Source organism: Phacochoerus africanus, chromosome 9 (genome assembly GCF_016906955.1).
Source record: "Phacochoerus africanus isolate WHEZ1 chromosome 9, ROS_Pafr_v1, whole genome shotgun sequence".
Classification (NCBI taxonomy): domain Eukaryota; kingdom Metazoa; phylum Chordata; class Mammalia; order Artiodactyla; family Suidae; genus Phacochoerus; species Phacochoerus africanus.
The window spans coordinates 22,145,212-22,167,216 of NC_062552.1; the positions used below are offsets into that span (position 1 = coordinate 22,145,212).

A 22,005-nucleotide genomic window follows, 5' to 3' on the forward strand; every position below is an offset into this window, starting at 1 on the left:
GGATCCTTAACCCACTGAGCAAGGACAGGGATCGAACCTCGATCCTCATGGATACTCATTGGGTTTGTTACTACTGTGCCACAACAGAAACTTCAACTATCTTTTTATTCTTAACAAATTCAGCTGGATTTTTATGAGGGTACTTGTAAAGTTTCACCATCAAGCATGAGGGAGATTTTAATCTGAGTTTTGCCTTTGTTTTCCAAACCGTATAAAGGAACTATCCATATATTCCTGTTCTATTAGGATCCCCCCATTTTTTTAAATGGCTGCACCTGTGGCATATGGGAGTTCCCAGGCCAGGGATTGAATCAGAGCCACAGATGTGACCTGTGCTGCTGCAATGCTGGATCCTTAACTCACTGCAGAGGCCAAGCCAGGAATGAAACCAGCACTTCTGCAGCAACCACTTCGCCACGATGGGAGTTCCAGGACTTTCCCCTTTTAACCATGAATTCACATTGAATTTTATTAAATGACTTTTTAGCATTCGCAGAGATTATACGATTTTTCTTTATTAGCCTATTAATATACTGATTTTAAAGTTACAAATTTCCTAGTACTAAATTATGGGTTAAGTTTATTAGAGTCATCTGTAAGTTCTTGGTTGTTTAGAACAATCACTGGCTACATAATTTTCCATGTCAAAATTCAGAGTAATGAATGAGATATTGCTGTATGAGTGGAAGCAGAGAGGAAAGTGAAAAGCCGTTATTACAAAAGTGTAATTATAACTCATGGCTGTAATGCAAGAGTGCCTCTACTGATCATAGATAAGAAGCAGCTTTTATTTTAAATATCTTATGGATGGACTTTATGGAAACATATAGATCACTATTTTGTTTACAGAACTGAAGATAATCCTGGAAAATGAAAATTTCAGGTTTGAAAAATTATTTGTATTATTAGTGATATGTAGCTCTGTCCTGGCAAAAATGGTATTTTGATTTTTCACCTTATCTACCTCTACCCCTTCCAAAAGATACAGACTATTCAAATTAAAAATGCACTCTTTGGAGTTCCTGTCGTGGTGCAGTGGTTAACGAATCCGACTAGGAACCATGAGGTTGTGGGTTCGGTCCCTGCCCTCGCTCAGTGGATTAACGATCCGGCGTTGCCGTGAGCTGTGGTGTAGGTTGCAGATGCGGCTCGGATCCCGCGTTGCTGTGGCTCTGGCGTAGGCCGGTGGCTACAGCTCCGATTAGACCCCTAGCCTGGGAACCTCCATATGCTGAGGGAGCGGCCCAAGAAATACCAACAACAACAAAAGACAAAAAAAATAAATTAAAAAAATGCACGCTTTGAGTTTTTTTTTTTTTTTAAAAACCCTTCTTTATTAAACTACATTAAGTGTTTTGATTTTCATGGGGTATCCAATGCAATGCGAATAATCTCAGTCTTGATGAATGACATTTAAGAAGCCAGCCATGGTAGGGAGTTTGTAAATGGGAGTAAATGAATTAGGATATATTTACTTCCTTTTAAAATTAAATTTTATGTTTATCCGTTGTATAAATTGGGGGGAAAGCTGCTTTTTATAGAAAACGGATTTTTCATATAAAAATCAAATATGTGTTTCCCTTTCAGGACAGTATTTAATTTCTCATTAGTAAAATATTTGTATTGACTGGATTTGTTAGCCTAGGGAAAATTTTTTAAGTAAATATATATTACTTTAACTTTTAAATGGTATTTTCAAACTTCTGACACTCAAGAATAACCCCCCTTCTGATAATGGAATTTTTTTTTTCCTATGATATTTTCGGTCTTGAACACACTATAAACCTTGTCATAAAACAATGGTTAGTATAGTATTGTTTCAAAATCATCAGCTGATTAAACCAAAGTTTTTCAGATTTTTAAAAGGGTTAATTTTGTTCAGAAACTATAAAAATACAGTTTGTGATGAGGTGGGCAAAATGGAGTATTTCTGTTTTTTTCTACAGATTTTATTTTGGTAGTGATATCTGATGTCCAGCACACCCCACCCCCAGCCCACTTATACAGCAGAGACTAATCTGATTATTCTCTCCCATAGTAATAGACTGTAACAAAGGAGGACCCTATGGGGCCTTCCTGGAACATACACCTGCCCCGGTGTCCTCTGCTGTAACTTCTCTCTGAAGTACCTAGATAATAGTCTCTGATGAACTCTAAGTTGTTTTACAGGTGCTAAAATTACCACCAAATGGGAGAAATTAACTACTTGATGGTCATGAGCTCCCAGACCTACAGGTTCCTAAGGACTAATAACTGTTGATGCCCTGTTACCTCAACATCAACCGGTCAGAGAATTGTGCTCCAGCTGATCACGTACAAAAGAGCCCACTTTCCTTACCTGGCTTTTAAAAATGCTTTGCTGAAACCCTTTGGGGAGATCCGGGTGTTTTGAGCACAAGCCTCTCCCTGCAATAAGCATTTTCCTGCTCCAAACTGTGATGCTTTGGTTGTGTGTCTGGCACACGAACTTGCGTTTGGTAACAATTCTTAATTTTTTTATTACTTTAAACATTTCAATCCAAATAGATGTTCATTGTTCAATTGAATCTTCAAAATACTTAAGCATTTATTTTTGCCACTGTATTTGATGACTTTCTATATTGGGGAGAAATGATAAAAATATGTGCCTATGTTTTAAATATGTGGGTGGGAAAAGTGGAATGCTGGCTGTTTGTAATAATACTAAAGTGACCTGGCCTGTTTTTACACGAATAAAATACATTTCGGTTTAAAAAAAACAAAACAAAACAAATCTAAGTTCTCGCCGGCACTCCCCTTCCAGCCTCAAGGCTGGGAGAACATCCAACCAACGCGGGGAGCCTGGCCTCCTTAAGCGAGGCGAGAGCAGGAGGACCACCGAGTCGCGGTCCTCCGGAATTCCTAGAGCGGACGCTCAGGTGCGCCGTGGTGCGAGGGCGGAGCTAAGGTGCGCCGCTCAGCAAAGAGATAAGACCGTGGTTCTTTAGCGCGTGTGGCTGTTCCCGCGGGTCCTTGGAGAGGTGAGTGGTGACTGTGCCCTAGGTTAGGGAGGAACGGCGGCCAGTGGGCTGGGGAACATCTGATTTGACTGAGGTTGGGGGTCCAGAGAAGCATTACCCGGAGGAAGGGTTGTGTGGACTGGGGGCGTGTGTGGGGGCGGGCGGGGGTGTCAATCCTGGGGCCTAGGAAAGGGGTGAAGCTGTGGATGTAGTTTTCAGGGCACAACCTACTGCTAAATGTTTTTCATCCATTGAGCTCAATTTTAAATACGTATTAAGATAAGTCTTAGATGGTAGCATTTGAACAGAAACCTGAGGGAGGCTACAAGACCTATGTAGCCTTTGGGGGCACGAACTTTCTAGGCAGGGGGAGCAGCAAGTGCAAAGGCCCTAAAGCAGGAACTTGCTTAACATGTTCGAGGGATAGCACGGAGACCGGAGTGGTTGGAGCACTGAATAAGGGGGAAGTGTGTAGAGGATGATATCAGAGACTGGGGGAGTGGGGTGGCAGGAAGCGTGTAGAAAAAGTACGTATTTTGTTGTGTGAAAAATTTGGTCATTTCTTGCTGCGAAGAGTTTTCGGAAGCTTTTGAGCAGAGGAGGAACATCTGACCTGTTTTAAAGCATCTACAGCTGGGAACTCATCATGCTATAAAACTGTAGCGGGGGGCAGACAAGAATGGAATCAGGTGATTCCCAGGCAGAAAAAAAGCTCATGTCCCAGTTTGAAGGCTTTCAAGCAAGGAGAATTCTTTCTTACTTAGGGAATAGTTAGCCTTTTTGTTCTATTCTGGCCTTCAACTGGTTGGATGAAGCCCACTCATTTCAGAGAGACTGATCTGCTTTACCCAGTCAACTAATGTAAATGTTAATCTTATCCAAAAACACCCTTCCAGAAACACCCAGAGTAATGTTTGGCCAGATATCTCGGTACCCAGTGGCCCAGTCAAGTTTCACATAAAATTAACCACCATAATACCAAATGTTAATTTTCTGGCAAAGTCATTACTTTCGTGGACTTTCTTTCTTTCTTTCTTTCTTTTTTTAACACACTTCCATTAAGAATACAGTTGACCCTTGAACAACACGGGAATTAGGACTCCTATCCCAGGGCATTCGAAAATTACATTGGAGACTCTCTATTCTGGGGGCAAATTTGCAGATTCATCCATCATCAGTTTGTGTAGTACTGTACTACATAGTTATTGGAAAAAAAAAAATCCACATGGACCTGCACATTTCAACTGGTGTTGTTCAAAGGTCAACTGCGGCAGGGTTGGCTTTTTGAATTTTAAGTCTTTTTTTCTTTTTTTTTAACGGCCGCACCTGCAGCATATGGAAATTCCTGGGTCAGAGATTGAATCTGGGGTACAGCTGCGACCTATACCACAGCTCTGGCAATGCCGAATACTTTAACCCACTGTGCTGGGCCAGGGGATTGCTGCCCCTCGGCAGTGACCTGAGCTACTTCAATCAGATTCCTAACCCACTTTGCCACATTGGGAACTCCTTAGGTCCATTTTTTACAAAGAAAAATAAATATCGGTGATACTGTATACACATCCGGGAATATATAACAGCAAGTTGTATTTGGAGCTTAACTGGGCAGAGCCACTAATTGAGTGAGCCTCATGGATATTGGTTCAGAAGTGTGTATCAATAGTCAGCATCAATAGTCAGCAGACGCAATTTCACTGATCTTTAGGGTCACTCAAGAGTAGTCAAAATCAAGAATCTAAGTCCACGTATACCGAGAACCTATTTCAAAGGATGGTATAATTCTGAGTTCATTTTTGACAGGTTTGGTTTGAGAGGCTTTTTTAGGGTATCTAGGTACCATATAGCCAAAAGGAAATACATTCTGGCAGTATTGAGATAATCTGGGCTGAAAAATAAGGAGGACATCCGCGTAAACATACCTGTCCTCTACATTACCCCCCTCCAGCTTATGTCCTATGCCTCTCCTTCCTTTCAACGTCCTATCTTTTAAAAGATTAAATTTTTGCCTACTTTTGGCGTTTTCTCATTTTCCTGTGTCAAGGTGACTGTTTTCCCTATCCCTTGACCAGAATTGCCTTCGCAGCAGTGCAATGACCTCTGCGTTTTTTAACTAAGTGTATGTATCAGGTTGTAGGTTAACCCCCTTTGCTGTAACATTTCACACTCTTGAACACTGCCTCTTTATAATTCCAATTCCAAATCAATTAGTTCCAATAATTATAAATCAGTTGTTTTGTTTTGTTTTTGTCTTTTTGCCTTTTCTAGGGCCGCTCCCATGGCATATGGAGGGTTCCAGGCTAGGGATCCAATCAGAGCTGTAGCTTCCAGCCTACGCCAAAGCCACAGCAAGTCGAGATCTGAGCCGCATCTTCGACCTACACCACAGCTCACGGCAACGCCAGATCCTTAACCCACTGAGCAAGGCCAGGGATCAAATCTGCAACCTCAGGGTTCCTAGTTGGATTCATTAACCACTGAGCCACAACGGGAACGCCTACAGTTATTTTCTCATTTACCTCAAAACATCTCTATGGGAGTTCCCGTTGTGGTGTAACTGAAACGAATCCAACTAGTATCCATGAGGAGGAGAGTTTGATCCCTGGCATTGTCGTGAGCTGTGGTGTAGGTCACAGATGCAGCTTGGATCCTGCGTTGCTGTGGCTGTGGCCGGCAGCTGTAGCTACAATAGATTCCTGGTCTAGGAATGCCACAAGTGTGGCCCTAACACCCCCCACCCCCCCCACCCCCCACCCACCGCCACCAAAAAAGACCTCTCTGAATTGGGTATTATCTTCATTTTACAAATTAGTAAACTAATGCTCCAAGAGGATAAGGACCTTTTCCCTGGTCAGAGTATATGTGACAGGGCCAGATTGGAGCCCAGGCTCTTTCCACCACTCCACACTTACAGAAACAGATCTCCTTGGCCTTCTGGATACTGTCTTCCTACCTCTGTAGTCGTTCCTTCTTACACCTTACATGGAGGTGTTTCCCAGGGTTCCAGCCCCACTTAGCTTTTTTTCAGCCACAATTAACTACTCCCCTGAACATGCTAGGCTTTCCAGTAGCTTGATGGGTCAGACATTTCTCTGTCTGAAAAGCCACATCCCTGTTTTCCTGCCTAACTTTCACTTGTCTTTTAAGAGTCAGAAGGATTCACCTCCAGAAGCCCTTTCTGACCTGCTAATGAAATTAACTCTCTTTCCACTTGTGCTCTGCTAGGATCCTACACTTACCTTCATCATGGGGCTTAATACACTGAACTACTATTGCTTATTCATTTGAGATTTCTTGAGGAACAGAGAGCTATAGAGGCCAGGGAGCTCTTTTATCTCTGTATATCTCCAGCAGCTATGAGAGTCTGGCACATAATAGACAATAAATGAAATGAGTTATGAATATCCTTACATTCTTTTAGCTAATTCTGACATTGGCTTTAGTTAACATACAAACAGTTTTGCTCACTTTGTGTCTTTTTTTCCCTCTCAGCATTTTGGGAATTTTCAGATCTATAGAAAAGTTGAAAGAATAGTAAAATTTATGCTATGTACCACTCATAGAGCATCAGTTGTGAACTTCCTGGTACATTGTGTTCTTTTTCTCTTCAAATACCCACACGCACAGTTCCCCCTCCCCAAAACATACACAATAAATTTATTACCATCTCCTGGGAATATTCGCTTACATGACCACGAAACATATCCCTCAAGAGAAAACTCTGAGAACCTATACACTTTGTCTGTAAAGGGCCAGGTAGCGAATGTTTTCAGCTTTGTGGGTGACATGATTCTTGGCAACTACAGTTGATTGAACAGAAAGCTTTGAATTACATTCATTCAATTGTATGTGGATTTTTTCAATAAATATAGTAACTATTTTCATTTTACAGATCTTTATTTTTTTATTTTATTTTTACAGCCACACCATATGGAAGTTCCCAGGCTAGAGGTTGAATTGGAGCTGCAGCTGCCGACCTGTAGCACAGCCACAGCAACACCAGATCTGAGCCTCATCTGCAACCTACACCACAGCTCACACAATACTGGGTCCTTAGCCCACTGAGTGAGGCCAGGGATAGAACCCACATCCTCATGGATACTAGTTGGGTTCTTAACCTACTGAGCCACAACAGGAACTCCTACAGATCTTTAAATGAAGTATGGGGAAAAGTTTGTGTTTGATTAGACATCACAGTATTGTGGAATCAGAGGAGCTAGAGTTTGAGTCCTGATCCTGTCCAAGCTATTTCAGCTTCCTACCCTTAATCATTCATCAGTTCCTTTGTTTTTTGTTTTCTTTTTGGCTGCGCCCACGGCGTGTGGAAGACTCCAGGCTAGAGATTGACCCAAGCGCAGCCGAAACAATGCCAGGTCCTTAACCTGCTGAGCCACAGGGGAACTAGAGTTCTTTTGTTTTTGAGGCAGAGATAGTAGTACCCAGATTTTTGGCTATGCAGGGGTCATTGTCCTATAGTTCAAGAGTCAGCTGAACTCGGTCTTGCTAGTGTATTGTGAAAGCAGATGTAAACAGTATCCACACAAATGGGTATGGCTATATTTCAGTAAAGCATTATGTATAAAAACAGGCTTTGGGCCCTGTTTGGTCTCCTGGGCCAGAGTTTGCCTATATAGCATTCATATTCAGATTTCTGAATTCTTTAAAACATATTTGTATCTTTTTTTTAAACTCGACCAAATTTCACACATTGTTGCTGTGTCTCTTTAATCTAGAAAAATACCTTTCCCATGTCCTCTTTTTGTTTTCACGATTTTTTTTTTTTTGGTGTGTCTTTTTACCTTTTCTTGAGCTGTTCCCGTGGCATATGGAGGTTCCCAGGCAAGGGGTTGAATCGGACCTGCAGCCTTCAGCCTACGCCAGAGCCACAGCAACCCAGGATCCAAGCTGCGTCTCCGACCTACACCACAGCTCACGGCAACGCCAGATCCTTAACCTACTGAGCAAGGCCAGGAATCAAACCTGCAACCTTATGGTTCTTAGATTTCGTTAACCACTGTGCCACGATGGGAACTCCGAGATTGTCCTTTCACCTAATGGTTCCCCCATTTGTCGTCCTTGATTAAATCAGTTATTTCATCAAGGGTTACAAAATGGTAATTGTTTTCTTTTTTGCTTTTTTTTCAGGGCTGCTCCTGTGGCATATGGAAGTTCCCAGGCTAGGGGTCGAATTGGAATGCCAGCTGCCAGCCTGCACCACAGCAATGGGATCTGAGCCCTGTTTGTGACCTGTACCAACAGTTCATGGCAATGCTGGATCCTTTGTCCCACTGAAGTGAACCTGCATCCTCATGGATACGAGTTGGGTTCTTAACCCACTGAGCCACAACAGGAACTCCCACAATGGTGGTTTTTCAAATCCATTCTTCCTGCTATGTGAGCTGGCAGCCTTCTGTAAAACAGTCTTCTCATTTTGTGTGGTTGTTTCACAGAGAAAAAAAAGGATAGTAATTGTTGGAAATGTATAAACCCAACTAAAGGGTATTGATATTATTATGGTTACTAATACTATTAATGTTTCTGTGATTTGTTTTTCTTTTTAGGGCTACACCTGTGGCACGTGAAAGTTCCCAGGCTAGGGGTCATATCTGAGCTACATCTGCCGGCCTACGCCACAGCCACGTGGGATCAGAGCCGCATTTGCGACCTACAGCAATGCCCAATCCCTAACCCAATGAGCAAGGCCAGGATCGAACCCACGTCCTCATGAATACTAGTCAGATTCGTTACCAATGAGCCACAGTGGGAACTTCCTCTGTGATTCTTGTTACTACTTTTTCAGGAATATCACTGAGGAGGCAGTCATAAGAAGGTTCTCCAAAACAGAGCAGTCTGAGCTGGGAATGGCGACAACATTGGTGACTGCTTATTCCCCGGCTCCTCTGAATCTGAAGAAGAGGGGGCTTCGAGTAGTGGAGGAGAATCACTGCTCTGCTCACGAACAGGGAGTCAAGCTGCAGGGAAAGAGCACAGGCCTCGGACAGGAGCCATTATGCAAACAGTTCAGGCAGTTGCGGTATGAAGAGACTGCAGGACCTCGAGAGGCACTGAGCCGGCTCCGGGAACTGTGCCGACAGTGGCTGCAGCCTGAGACCCACAGCAAGGAGCAGATCCTGGAGCTACTGGTGCTGGAGCAGTTCCTGACCATCCTGCCTGAGGAGCTCCAGGCCCGGGTGCGGGAGCATCACCCAGAGAGCGGGGAGGACGTGGTGGTCGTACTGGAGGATTTGCAGCCAGAGCTGGGTGGAGCAGGACAGCAGGTGGTAAGGATCAGCTGTGCTCTTGTGTAGGAAAGTAGGAATTGAGACCTCTGGCCAGAGAAGTGGCCATGAGCTCAGCAGTGGAGAATTGCTAAGGTTTGGTTCAGTTCTTTTCATTCTGGCTGTTCACTGCTGAAGGTCTTACCTCAGCCTTGCCTGTCTTTGCTGGGAGGAAACAGAATGTGCTCCAGATTCTCCAGCCTCTTTTCTTTGCCCTTCTGTGGTTTCTCTTCGTTCTCTCTTTTTTCTAACATTGTAGTGTTATTTTGAGCAGCAGTTTCCTCCTAAACTCACGTGTACATAATCACCCCTAGGACCCATACCAGGCAAAGAAACAGAAAATGCCTGTGGAGGAGACAGCCCCTCTGAAAGCAGTGCCGGAGCAGCAGGTCCAACCTGAGTGTGATGTTCCAAAGCCTGAAAGAGAGAAGGGTAAGAAAAGACTGCATCTTCTTTGTGTGAGATGCAGTGGGCTTTGTAGTCCCCCGCTGAGGCCTTGCTCAGCACCCTTGGCATTTTGCTTTTTGCTCTGAGTCAGGTTTGTCGAGGTATAATTTACGTGCAATAAAATTCTCTCTTTGTAAGTGTATGTAGGCTGTTGCGTTTTCACAAACGTGAAATAATTACGGGGTCTAATCATTACCACAGTCAAGGTATAAAATTTCCTTCATTCCGTACCCTTCCCTTGGACCCTAATCCTTTTTTTATGTTTGTTTTGGGGATTTTTCCCTCATTTAAAACTGAATCCTTCTCCTGTGTGGACCTTCACCTTCCTCTTCCCCCTGTTACTTTTGGGGTGAATTTAAAAAGTTTTTCTCCAAGGCAAAGAATTCCAGCCACATGATTCATCACTCATTTTTTCTTACCACCTTCAAATTATTGTAAATGACCGCAGTCTTTTCTTTCTTTCTTTGTCTTTTTAGGGCTGTACCCTCAGCATACAGAAGTTCCCAGGCTGGGGGTCCAATTGGAGCTACAGCTGCCGGCCTACACCACAGCCACAGCACCACAGGATCAGAGCCACATCTGCGACCTATACCACAGCTCATGGCAATCCAGATCCTTATGAGCGAGACCAGGGATTAAACCCTCATCCTCATGGATAGATACTCATCCTCATGGATAGGTTCATTACTGCTGAGCCACAACAGGAACTCCTTATTTCTGTTTTTTAATTCAGTGGATTTGTATAATATTTGTAGTTGTAGAGCCTTTGAGTTCCCGTCATGGCTCAGTGGTTAATGAATCCAACTAGGAACCATGAGGTTGCGGGTTCGATCCCTGGCCTTGCTCAGTGGGTTGGGGATCCAGCCGTGGGGTAGATCAAAGATGCGGCTTGAATCCCACGTTGCTATGGCTCTGGCGTAGGCCAGTGGCTACAGCTCTGATTGGACCCCTAGCCTGAGAACCTCCATGTGCCGCAGGAGTGGCCCTAGAAAAGGCAAAAAGACAAATAAATAAATAGAACATTTCCATCCCAGATCCCCATCCCATCCCTCCCCTGCTTCTCAACCTGTCTCCTTTGGTAACCATAAGTTTTTCTTTTTTCTTTTTTTTTCTTTTTAGGGCTGCACCTATAGCACATGGAAGTTCCTGGGCTAGGGGTAGAATCAGAGATGCAGCTGCCAGCCTATGCCACAGCCACATCAGTGCCAGATTTGAGCCACATCCGGGACCTATGCTTGTGGAAATGCCAGATCCTTAACCTACTGAGTAAGGCTGGGTATCAAACCCGCATCCTCATGGATATTAGTCAGATTCTTAACCTGCCGAACCACAAGGGAATTCCAAAATTTTTAAAGTCTGAGAGTCAGTTTCTATTGTGCATGTAAGTTCATTGTGTTCTTTTTTTATTTATTTTTTATTTTTAAATTTTTTTTGGTCTTTTTAGCTATTTCTTGGGCCACTCCCACGGCGTATGGAGGTTCCCAGGCTAGGGGTCGAATCGGAGCTGTAGCCACCAGCCTACGCCAGAGCCACAGCAACTCGGGATCCGAGCCGCGTCTGCAACCTACACCACAGCTCACGGCAACGCTGGATCGTTAACCCACTGAGCAAGGGCAGGGACCGAACCCGCAACCTCATGGTTCCTAGTCGGATTCGTTAACCACTGCACCACGACGGGAACTCCGTGTTCTTTTTTTAGATTGCACATATAAGTGATAGCATATGATGTTTGTGTCTCATTGTCTGAACTTCACTTAGCATCATTTCTAGGTCTATCCATGTTGCTGCAAATGCCATTATTTCATTCACTTTTATGGTCGAGTAATATTCTACTGTGTATATGTACCACATCTTATTTATCCTCTCTTCTGCTGATGGACATTTAAGCTGCTTCCATGTCTTGGCTATTGTATAAAGTGCTACAAAGTGCTACAATGAACACTGGGGTACATGTATCTTTTCCAGTCATGGTTTTCACTGGATAGATGCCCAGGAGTGGGATTACTGTATCATATGGTAATTCCATTATTAGTTTTTTGAGGAATCTCCCTACTGTTTTCCATAGTGGTTGCACCAATTTACCTTCCCACCAACAGTGTATTCCCCACCCCCTCTGCAGCATTTATTATTTGTAGATTTTTTGATGATGACCATTCTGGCTGATGTAAGGTAGTACCTCATAGTAGTTTTGATTTGCATTTCTTTAATAATTAGTGATGTTGAACATCTTTTCATGTGTTTTTTGGCCATCTATATGTCTTTTTTGACAATTGTTTAGATCTTCTGCCCATTTTTTGATGGGGTTGGATTTTGTTTTGTATTGAGCTGCAGCACGTGTTATATATTTTGGAGATTAATCCCTTGTCAGTTGATTCCTTTGTAAATATTTTCTCCCATTCAATGAGTTGTCTTTTTATTTTGTTTAAATAAAAATATTTATTCCTTTGCTGTGCAGAAACTTTTAAATTTAATTAGGTCTCATTTGTTTATTTTTGCTTTTATTGTCATTACTCTAGGAGGTAGATCTGAGAAGATACTGCTGTGGTTTATGTCAGACAGTGTTCAGCCCATGTTTTCCTCTAAGAATTTTATAGTATTCAGTCTTACATTTAGGTTTTTAATCCATTTTGAGTTTATTTTTGTGTATGGTGTTAGGGAGTGTTCTAATTTCATTCTTTTACATCTAGCTCTCCAGATTCCCAGCACCATTTATTGAAGGGACTGTCTTTTCTCCACTGTATTTTCTTGCTTCATTTGTCATAGATTGGTTGACCATAGTTGTGTGTGGGTTTAATTCTGGGCTTTCTATCCTGTTCCACTGATCTATATTTCTGTTTTTGTGCCAGTACCATACTGATTTGCTGATTGTATGTTTATTGTATACTCTGAAGTCAGGGAGCCTCATTCCTCCAGCTTCATTTTTCTTTCCCAGGATGGCTTCGGCTGTGGTGGATCTTTTGTGCTTCCAAACAAACTTGAAAATATTTTGTTCTAGTTCTGTGAAAAATGTCCTTGGTAATTTGATAGGGGTTGCACTAATCTGTAGATTGGTTTAGGTAGTATAGTCATTTTGACAATGTTGATTCTTCCAGTCCAAGCACATGGTATCTTTCCATGTGTTGTGGCATCTTTGATTTCTTTCATTAGCGTCTTATAGTTTTCAGAATACAGGACTTTTGTCTCTTTAGGTAGGTTTATTCCCAAGTGTTTTACTTTTTTTGATGTGATGATAGATGGGATTATTTTACTTAATTTTTCTTATTGACCTTTCAGGGTATAGGAATGCGAGATATTTTTTTTTCAATACATGTTTTTCTTAAATGAAAACATTTACACATTAGAAAAGGGGATACCCACTGCTGTCCCTCCTACCTACCAGCCCTGGGGATGTGGTGTTTTCCACGTGGGAGGCTGTCACTCTATCTGAGGTGGATAAGGGTGGCCACAGAGTTGTCACATGGATACCAGAGTGCTGTTCACAGCCTCGCTGGCTGCTGACCTTCTGGCACCTGTATAACTGACTCATCATGAAAACAGGAAGGTTACTGGCTGGCCTGGGCCAAAAGGCTCCCACTGGACACAAGAACAGTATTTATGGTCAGGCACTGGATAAAACTCCAGCCCTTACGGAGGAGGGGAGGGGTCCTCACTGGGGAGGCCTGTTCTTCATGCCCAGCTGTTCCTTGAGGGCCAGCAGCTGGGCAGGCTGATGTTGCTGCTCCCACAGACGATGACCACGAGGGAGGACAGCTGGGTGCAGAGTTTGCCCTCTCCCTGCAACTTCTGAACCACCTTGCCATAGTTGGTGGCCAGGGCTGCCCCACAGGCAAGCTCTACCAGGATCATATCATCATCCACAAATTTCTCAAGAGAGGCCACAGCCTCCTGGTCCGAGGTAACTTAAGAGAGAACAGGCTTTTCCTGAAACACTTCCATGGCTTGAGCCGTCACGGTGGTCACACCCAGGGCTCTGGTAACACTGGTAATCCGGGGCAGGGTGACCAGTTTGCTGGCCTTGGTGGAAGCATTGAAGCTGTTGGCTCCAGTGGTCTCCATGGCGATGATGGAAACATCGCCCCAGCCCACTTCCAGCAGCCCCTGAGCCACTCCATACAACAGGCCTCCACCCCCCACTGCCAGTACGATGGCCCCCGGCTTTGCACTCATCATCTCCTTCAGCTCTTTCATGATGGACATGTGGCCTTCTCAGATAAGGGGGTCATCAGAGGGAGGGATGTAGACCCAGCCTGGGTTGTTTTCACCAGGTCCTTGGCCAGCTTGATGGCCTCGTCCAAGGTCTCACCCCCCACTTTGACCATGGCACCCTTATTCTTGGACCACTGGATGGTGAGGGCAGGTGTGGTGCTGGCACAACAATCAAGGCAGGGATGCCCAGCTTCCTGGCTGCACAGGCGGCTGCCATGCCTGCTTTGCCTGCAGAGGAGCAGATGAAATGTTCACAGCCTCGCTCAGACCACATCTTGCATAGGTGGTGCCAGCCACTTTGGACAAGGTCATACTGTCACGAATAGGGATCTTAATGTGCAGGGGTTTTCCTGACGCCATTGCTGGCACAGGCACCAAGGCGGTGAGCTGGGTGGCTGGACAGAGCCTGTGAGCAGGGGAGAGTTAGACTGGGTAGATGATCCATGGAGAGATGAACAGGGGGGGGGCAGGTAGAGTGTCTTGATTGGAATGTGAAATATTTCTGAGTATTAATTTTGCATCCTGAAACTTTACCCAGTTCATCGATGAGCTCTGGGAGTTTTCTGGTAGCATCTGTAGGATTTTCTAGGTATAGTTATCATGGCATCTGCAAACAGTTAGTAAAACATATAGTTTTACTTCTTGCTTTCCAATTTGGATTCCTTTTATTTTTCTGCTCTGATTTCCATGGCTAGGGCTTCCAAAACCATGTTGAATAATAGTGGCAAGAGAGGACATCGTTATCTTGTCCCTGATCTTAGCAGGAATTCTTTCAGCTTTTCACCATTGAGAATGATGTTAGCTGTGGGTTTGTCATATATAGCCTTTATTATGTTGAGGTAGCTTCCCTCTTGGAACCACTTTCCGGAAGGTTTTTATCAGAAATTGGTGTTGGATTTTGTCAAAAGCTTTTTTGGCATCTATTGAGAGGATCATCCTGGTTTTTATTCTTCATTGAGTTAATGTGGTATAGATCACACTGATTGATTTGTGGATATTGAAAAATCCTTGCATCCCTGGGATAAATCCCAGTTGGTCATGGTGTACCATCCTTTTAATGTATTGATAAATTCAGTTTGCTGGTATTTTGTAGAGAATTTTTGCATCTATGTTCATCGGTGATATCAGCCTGTAATTTTCTTTCTCTGTGGTATCTTTGTCTGGTTTTTGTGTCAGGGTGATGGTGGTCTCACAGAATGAGTTTGGGAGTGTTCCTTCCTCTGCAATTTTTTGGGTTTTTTTTTTTTTTTTTTTGGTCTTTTTGCCTTTTCTAGGGCCACTTCCTGCGGCATATGGAGGTTCCCAGGCTAGGGGTCGAATCGGAGCTGTAGCCACCGGCCTACACCAGAGCCACAGCAGTGTGGGATCCGAGCCGCGTCTGCAACCTACACCACAGCTCACAGCAACACCAGATCATTAACCCACTGAGCAAGGCCAGGGATCAAACCCGCAACCTCATGGTTCCTAGTTGGATTCGTTAACCACTGCGCCACGACGGGAAGTACCCTCTGCAATTTTTTGGAATAGTTTGAGAAGAATAGGTGTTAGCTCTTCTCTAACTGTTTGATAGAATTCACCTCTGAGGAGTTCCCGTCGTGGCTCAGTGGTTAGCGAATCCGATTAGGAACCATGAGGTTGTGGTTCGATCCCCCACCTTGCTCAGTGGGTTAAGGATCCGGCATTGCAGTGAGCTGTGGTGTAGGTTGCAGACGCGGCTCGGATCCCGCGTTGCTGTGACTCTGGTGTAGCCCGGCAGCAACAGCTCCAATTGGACTCCTAGCCTGGGAACCTCCACATGCCGCAGAAATGGTCCTAGAAAAGGCAAAAAGACCAAAAAAAAAAAAAAAAGGAATTTGCCTTCAAAGCCTTCTGGTCCTGGACTTTTTGTTGGGAGTTTTTTTAAATCACAGTTGCAGTTTAGGACTTGTGATTGGTCTTTTCATGGTCTGTTCATCTTTTCTTTTTCATCTTGATTTAGTCTTGGAAGATTGTACTTTTCTAAGAATTTATCCATTTCTTCTAGGTTGTCCATCTTATTGGCATCTAGTTGCTTGTAGTAGTTTCTTTGTATTTCTGTATTTTTGTAATGTCTGTTGTAACTTCTTTTTCATTTCTCTTTTTTTTTTTCTCTCTTTTTGTCTTTGTCTTTGTTGTTGTTGTTGTTGTTGCTATTTCTTGGGCCGCTCCCGCGGCATATGGAGATTCCCAGGCTAGGGGTTGAATCGGAGCTGTAGCCACCGGCCTACGCCAGAGCCACAGCAACTCGGGATCCGAGCCGCGTCTGCAACCTACACCACAGCTCACGGCAACGCCGGATCGTTAACCCACTGAGCAAGGGCAGGGACCGAACCCGCAACCTCATGGTTCCTAGTCGGATTCGTTAACCACTGCGCCACGACGGGAACTCCTCCTTTTTCATTTCTGGCTAAGGGTTTATCAATTTTGTTGATCTTTTCAAAGAACCAGCTTTTAGTTTCATTGTTCTTTTCTGTGGTTTTCCATGGTTTTCTTTGTTTCTGTTTCATTTATTTCTGATCTGATCTTTGTGATTCCTTTTCTTCTGCTAACTTTGGGTTTTTTCTGTTCTTCTCTCTCTAGTTGCTTTTAAGTATAAAGTTGGGTTGTTTATTTGAGCTTTTTCTTGTTTCCTGAGGTAGGCTTGTATTGCTATAAACTTCCCTCTTAGAACTGCTTTTGCCTCATCCCGTAGGCTTTGGATTGTTGTGTCTTTGTTGTCATTTGCTTCTAGGTGTGTGTGTGTGTGTGTATATATATAATTTTTTTTTTTGCTTTTTAGGACCGCACCTGTGGCATATGGAAATTCCTAGGCTAGAGGTCGAATCGGAGCTGTAGCTGCCAGCCTAGACCACAGCCACAGTAACGTGGGATCTGAGCCATGTCTGTGACGTACACCACAGCTCATGGCAACACTGGATCCTTAACCCACTGAGTAGGGCCAGGGATCGACCTGCATCTGCATGGATCCTAGTCGGGTTTGCTAACGACTGAGTCACGAAGGGAACTCTGCTTCCAGGTATTTTTAATTTCCTCTTTGATTTCTTCAGTGACCCATTGGTTGTTTAGTAGCATGTTGTTTAGTTTCCATGTGTTTTTTGCAGTTTTTTATTTGTGGTTGATTTCTAGTCTTATAGAGTGGTGGTTGGAAAAAATGCTTGATGTGATTTCAGTTTTCTTAAATTTACCAAGGCTTGATTTGTGGCCCAGAATGTGATTATCCTAGAGAATGTTCCATGTGCACTTGAGAAGAATGTTTTTTCTGGTGTTTTGGGATGGAATATTCTATAAACATCTATTAAGTTCATCTGGTCTAATGCATCATTTAAGCCTGTGTTTTCCTTGTTGATGATCTGTCCATTGCTATAAATGGGGTGTTACACTTAAAGACCAACAAAATATATATACATGATTATTTTAAGTTGTTGATTCCTTAATTGCATCTCCAGTATCCTGCATTTGTACTCTCTCTCCTCACAATTTCTGGTTTTGGTAGCATATTTGTTTGTGGATGATTTCCCACCTTTACTATAGGTATGCCTTTACTGGTGAATGTCATTTGTAATGTGTTTGTTTCTAGTAGAGAAGTTCCTTTAGTATTTATCATAAAGCTGGTGAATTCAGTGGTGCTGACTTCTATTAGCTATGACTTGTCTATAAAGCTTTTGATTTCCCCTTCAAATATATATATATATATATATATTTTTTTTTTTTGCCTTTTCTAGGGCTGCATCTACGGCATGTGGAGGTTCCCAGGCTAGGGGTCTAATTGGAGCTGTAGCCACTGGCCTACACCAGAGCCACAGCAACACAGGATCTGAGCCACATCTGCAACCTACACCACAGCTCACGGCAACACTGGATCCTCAACCCACTGAGCAAGGCCAGGGATCGAACCTGCAACCTCATGGTTCCTAGTTGGATTCGTTAACCACTGAGCCACGACAGGAACTCCCCCCCTTCAAATCTGAATGAGAGCTTTGCTGGGTAGAGTAATCTTGGTTGGAGGTTTTTTCCTTTCATCACTTTTAAGTGTATTGTGCCACTCCCTTCTGGCCTGCCAAGTTTCTGCTGAAAAATCTGCCAACAGCCTTATCGGGGTTCCCTTGTCTGTTATTTGTTTCTTTTCCCTAGCTGCTTTCAATATTTTCTCTTTGTCTTTAATTTTGGTCAGATTGATTAATATGTGTCTTGGAGTGTTCCTCTTTGGGTTTATTTTACATGGTACTCGTGCTTCCTGGATGTGAGTGAGTGATGCCTTTCCCATGTTAGGGAAGTTTTCAGCTGTAAATATTTTCTCTGGCCCTATCTCTCTCTCTTCTCCTTCTGGCACCCCTATAATACAGATGTTGGCACATTTAATGTTGTCCCAATATTCTCTTAGACTGCATTCATTTCAGTCTTTTTTCTTTTCTGTTTGGCATCAGTGTCCTCCACCTCACTGACTCCTTCTGCCTCCTGTATCTTGCTGTTGGTTGCTTCTGGTGAATTTTTCTATTTCAGTTATTGTCTTCTGCATTTCTGCTTGCTTAATCCTTAAATCCTTAATCCTTTGCTCAGTGTTTCTTGTAATTTATCAATCTTTCTCTCCAGTTTATTTCTAAGATCTTGAATCATCTCTACTGTCATCAGTCTAAAGTCTTTTTCATGGAGGTCGGTAATCTCCAGATAGCTGTTTTTCCGTTATGTTTTTTTTTTCCTTGCTCCTTTATCTGAGTCATAATTCTCTGCCTTTTCATTCTGTATGGATTTTGGTGTGGTCTCCTTTTTGCACACAATAGATTAGACCCCTAGCCTGGGAACCTCTGTATGCCTTGGGTGTGGCCCTAGAAGAGACAAAAAGACCAAAAAAAAAAAAAAAAACCTACAACCATGCCCTTTACAACAGTTTTCTTGCTTGCTAACTTATGTGTGTATCCCATGATAACTTCAACTTCAAGCCATTTAAAATCAGTCACCTCCCACCACAGTCCTCAAAAGGCAGCCCCTATTAAACAGTTTTTTATATATTGTTCTTTGTTCTATGCAAGCAAAAGCAGCAGCAACATTTCCATTTTGCACACATGGCTTGATTCAAATTTTTTTCCTTCTAATTACAGATTCCTTTCCCTGAGCACCAAAAAATTGCTAATCGGTGGTATATATGTTTTAGGTAAGGACACCAAGATTGAGAATGGGAAGCTGGTTGTAGAGAAAGGCTCCTGTGGAGGAGTAGAATCATCTGGGAAAATATCTGAACCCAAAGAGACTCATTACAAGGACTCTGACTTGGATAGGCAGCAGATCAAGCCCAAGGAGAAGATTGACTATAAATGCTCAGAATGTGGGGAGGGGTTTATCCACCACTCAGAACTGACTAAGCATGAAGGTTTGCACAAGGGAGAAAAGCTCTGTGAATCTGAAGCATCTCAGAGTTCTAATCTTACTGGACTTCAGAAAATCCACTCTAGAGAGAAAGGTCATCAATGTGATGAGTGTGGGAAAGCTTTTCAGAGAAGTTCACACCTTGTCAGACATCAAAAAATTCATCTTGGCGAGAAGCCTTATCAGTGCAAAGAGTGTGGAAAGGTCTTTAGTCAGAATGCTGGCCTTCTGGAACATCTCAGAATCCATACTGGAGAGAAACCTTATCTATGTATCCATTGTGGAAAGAATTTTCGGCGCAGCTCTCACCTTAATCGACACCAGAGAATTCACAGTCAGGAGGAGCCCTGTGAGTGTAAGGAGTGTGGGAAAACCTTTAGTCAGGCCCTTCTTCTCACCCACCATCAGAGAATCCACAGCCACTCCAAAGGCCATCAGTGTAATGAGTGTGGGAAAGCCTTCAGTTTGACCTCAGACCTTATTCGACACCACAGGATTCACACTGGAGAAAAACCTTTCAAGTGTACTATATGCCAGAAAGCCTTCCGACTAAACTCGCACCTCGCTCAGCACGTGAGAATCCACAATGAGGAAAAACCCTATGGATGTAAGGAATGTGGAGAAGCGTTCAGGCAGAGGTCTGGTCTTTTTCAACATCAGAGGTATCACCACAGAGATAAACTGGCCTGATGCAGTGTCTTCTGTGGACTGTCAGAGACAGTGCATTAGTAAGCAAGCAACACTTTAGGAAAGGTCACTCTAGCTAACTCTAGCAGAGAACTTTTTGGGGCCAAGTTGGAGGCTATCTGCCTCTACTCTTTCTCCTTTGTTTTCCTTGTAGTCAGCTTTGGACCACAATAATTTGACCCTGGGTGGTGTGGGATCAAAGGTAAACAAGAGTTCTTACCGCAGGACTTCTCAGAGCCTTTAATGTGGTAAATGCATATTTGTATATCTCCAGGTAGTAGAGAGCCTCATGAAGTACGGCAGCAGACTCCTGTACGATAAAAGCAATGAGCTTTGGAAATGTCTCACACTCAGAGGGATCTTAAAGTGCAGGTCAATGTGAACATTTACCCCACTGGCTTTACTACCCTTCTCACCCCCAACCCCCAGTCAGCAGAAGCGTTTTGGAAAGCAAAGATCATCTAATTTTACTGTTTCCCAGCCCCATCTCTGCCATAATACCTCACTGATTCAAGTTAGAAATTACAGTTTCATTTAGACTATGGAAGAGATCTCATAAGTCGTTTAAATGAACTGGGCTGAATTAATCTAAGTAGCAACTATCTTACTTGATAACTCCAGTGTCAGTATAGTGGTTGCCGCATAGACTCTATTCAATAAATGGTTGGGGGAAGAAATTGGACTTTTTTCCTTTAATACTGATGGTGTAATTTTATTTTATTTTTTTAAATTTATTTTTATTTTTATTTTTTTGCTATTTCTTGGGCCGTTCCTGCGGCATATGGAGGTTCCCAGGCTAGGGGTCTAATCGGAGCTGTAGCTGCCGGCCTACGCCAGAGCCACAGCAACGCAGGATCCGAGCCATGTCTGCAATCTACACCACAGCTCACGGCAACGCCGGATCGTTAACCCACTGAGCAAGGGCAGGGACTGAACCCGCAACCTCATGGTTCCTAGTCGGATTCGTTAACCACTGCGCCACGACGGGAACTCCGATGGGTGTAATTTTAAAATATTCCTTGTTTTGGAATTTTGGAAGTCAAATAATAAAGTCAGCTTGGAGGAGGTCATGATCTTCACATTGTGAATGCCAAAATGTTAATGGTAATGAAGAATATTAAGCTTTGGGGAGTCCACTTCTGAATACATCACTGGGGTGATTGGTTAACACCACTTGCAGGTTAGTAAACATCACTTGCTGGTTGGTGGTAGTTGCTTGGGATACTGCTGTCTGGAAAAGACTTTGTAGTCTGTCATGCTGATGGAAAGACTGGTGAACCCTCATATTTTACTAAAGTCTTGGTTCTGCTGCATATAGTTTAAAAAACAAAAGTGGGAATGACTTAGTAAAAGTTTGTTTTTCTTTCAGATAGGAAAGGCCAGAGATGAGCAGTCCAGGACTGGTAAGGTGGATCCATGACATCACTAGGGACACCAGTCTCTGCCATCAGCCCTTAAGGTTACCATGTGATCCTCAGTGACTGCTGAAGCTCCAGCTATCATATGCAAAATGTGGACAAAAGGAGATTCCTTCCGGTCAGTCAGTTCCCTTTGAGCAGCCTTCCCATAAATAACTTCAGCATGTATATCGTAGGCCAAAACTTAGGAGAGGGAAGCTGGAGAGTGTCTTATTCTGGATTGCAGAGTACCCAGCTGAAAAATCAGTCTTCTGTCACCAAGAATAAAGGGGACAATGAAGGCTGAAGTAAGGGCTTAGGAGTCTTTGACCCACTTCCCACTACACTCTGACTGGGTGCAAGCTGATCAGAAGCAACAGTTAATACCATTTTTGGGAGGAGGACCAAATCTGCAGGAGAAGCAGCTGTAACTTTTTGAGTATTTGAAGAATTTCTTGAAAAGTCAGTCATATTCCAACGCTTAGGAAGCCATGAGGTATGTATGTTTTATTCTGCCTTTATCAGTAAAGTTAAGTTGATAACGGGAATTTTTCCAAGAGTTTTGAGGGGTTTGCTGAGGTCAGTGCCTAAACATTTAACTCCAGATCAGTTTAAATCCATTGGATTCTATTCAGT

General features: G+C 43.3%; 1 protein-coding gene and 1 pseudogene across 1 annotated transcript; one reads left to right on the forward strand and one right to left on the reverse strand.

The window, feature by feature from the left end:
* Nucleotides 1–2,919: 2,919 nt before the first annotated feature.
* Nucleotides 2,920–20,649, forward strand: ZSCAN26 (zinc finger and SCAN domain containing 26). The gene is made up of 4 exons (XM_047796853.1): nt 2,920–2,999; nt 8,776–9,256; nt 9,568–9,685; nt 19,074–20,649. The coding sequence occupies exons 2-4, from the start codon at nt 8,837–8,839 to the stop codon at nt 19,973–19,975; spliced, it is 1,440 nt and encodes a 479-aa protein (XP_047652809.1). The 5' UTR covers nt 2,920–2,999; nt 8,776–8,836; the 3' UTR covers nt 19,976–20,649.
* Nucleotides 13,347–14,266, reverse strand: LOC125136191 (L-serine dehydratase/L-threonine deaminase-like; annotated as a pseudogene).
* Nucleotides 20,650–22,005: the final 1,356 nt, after the last annotated feature.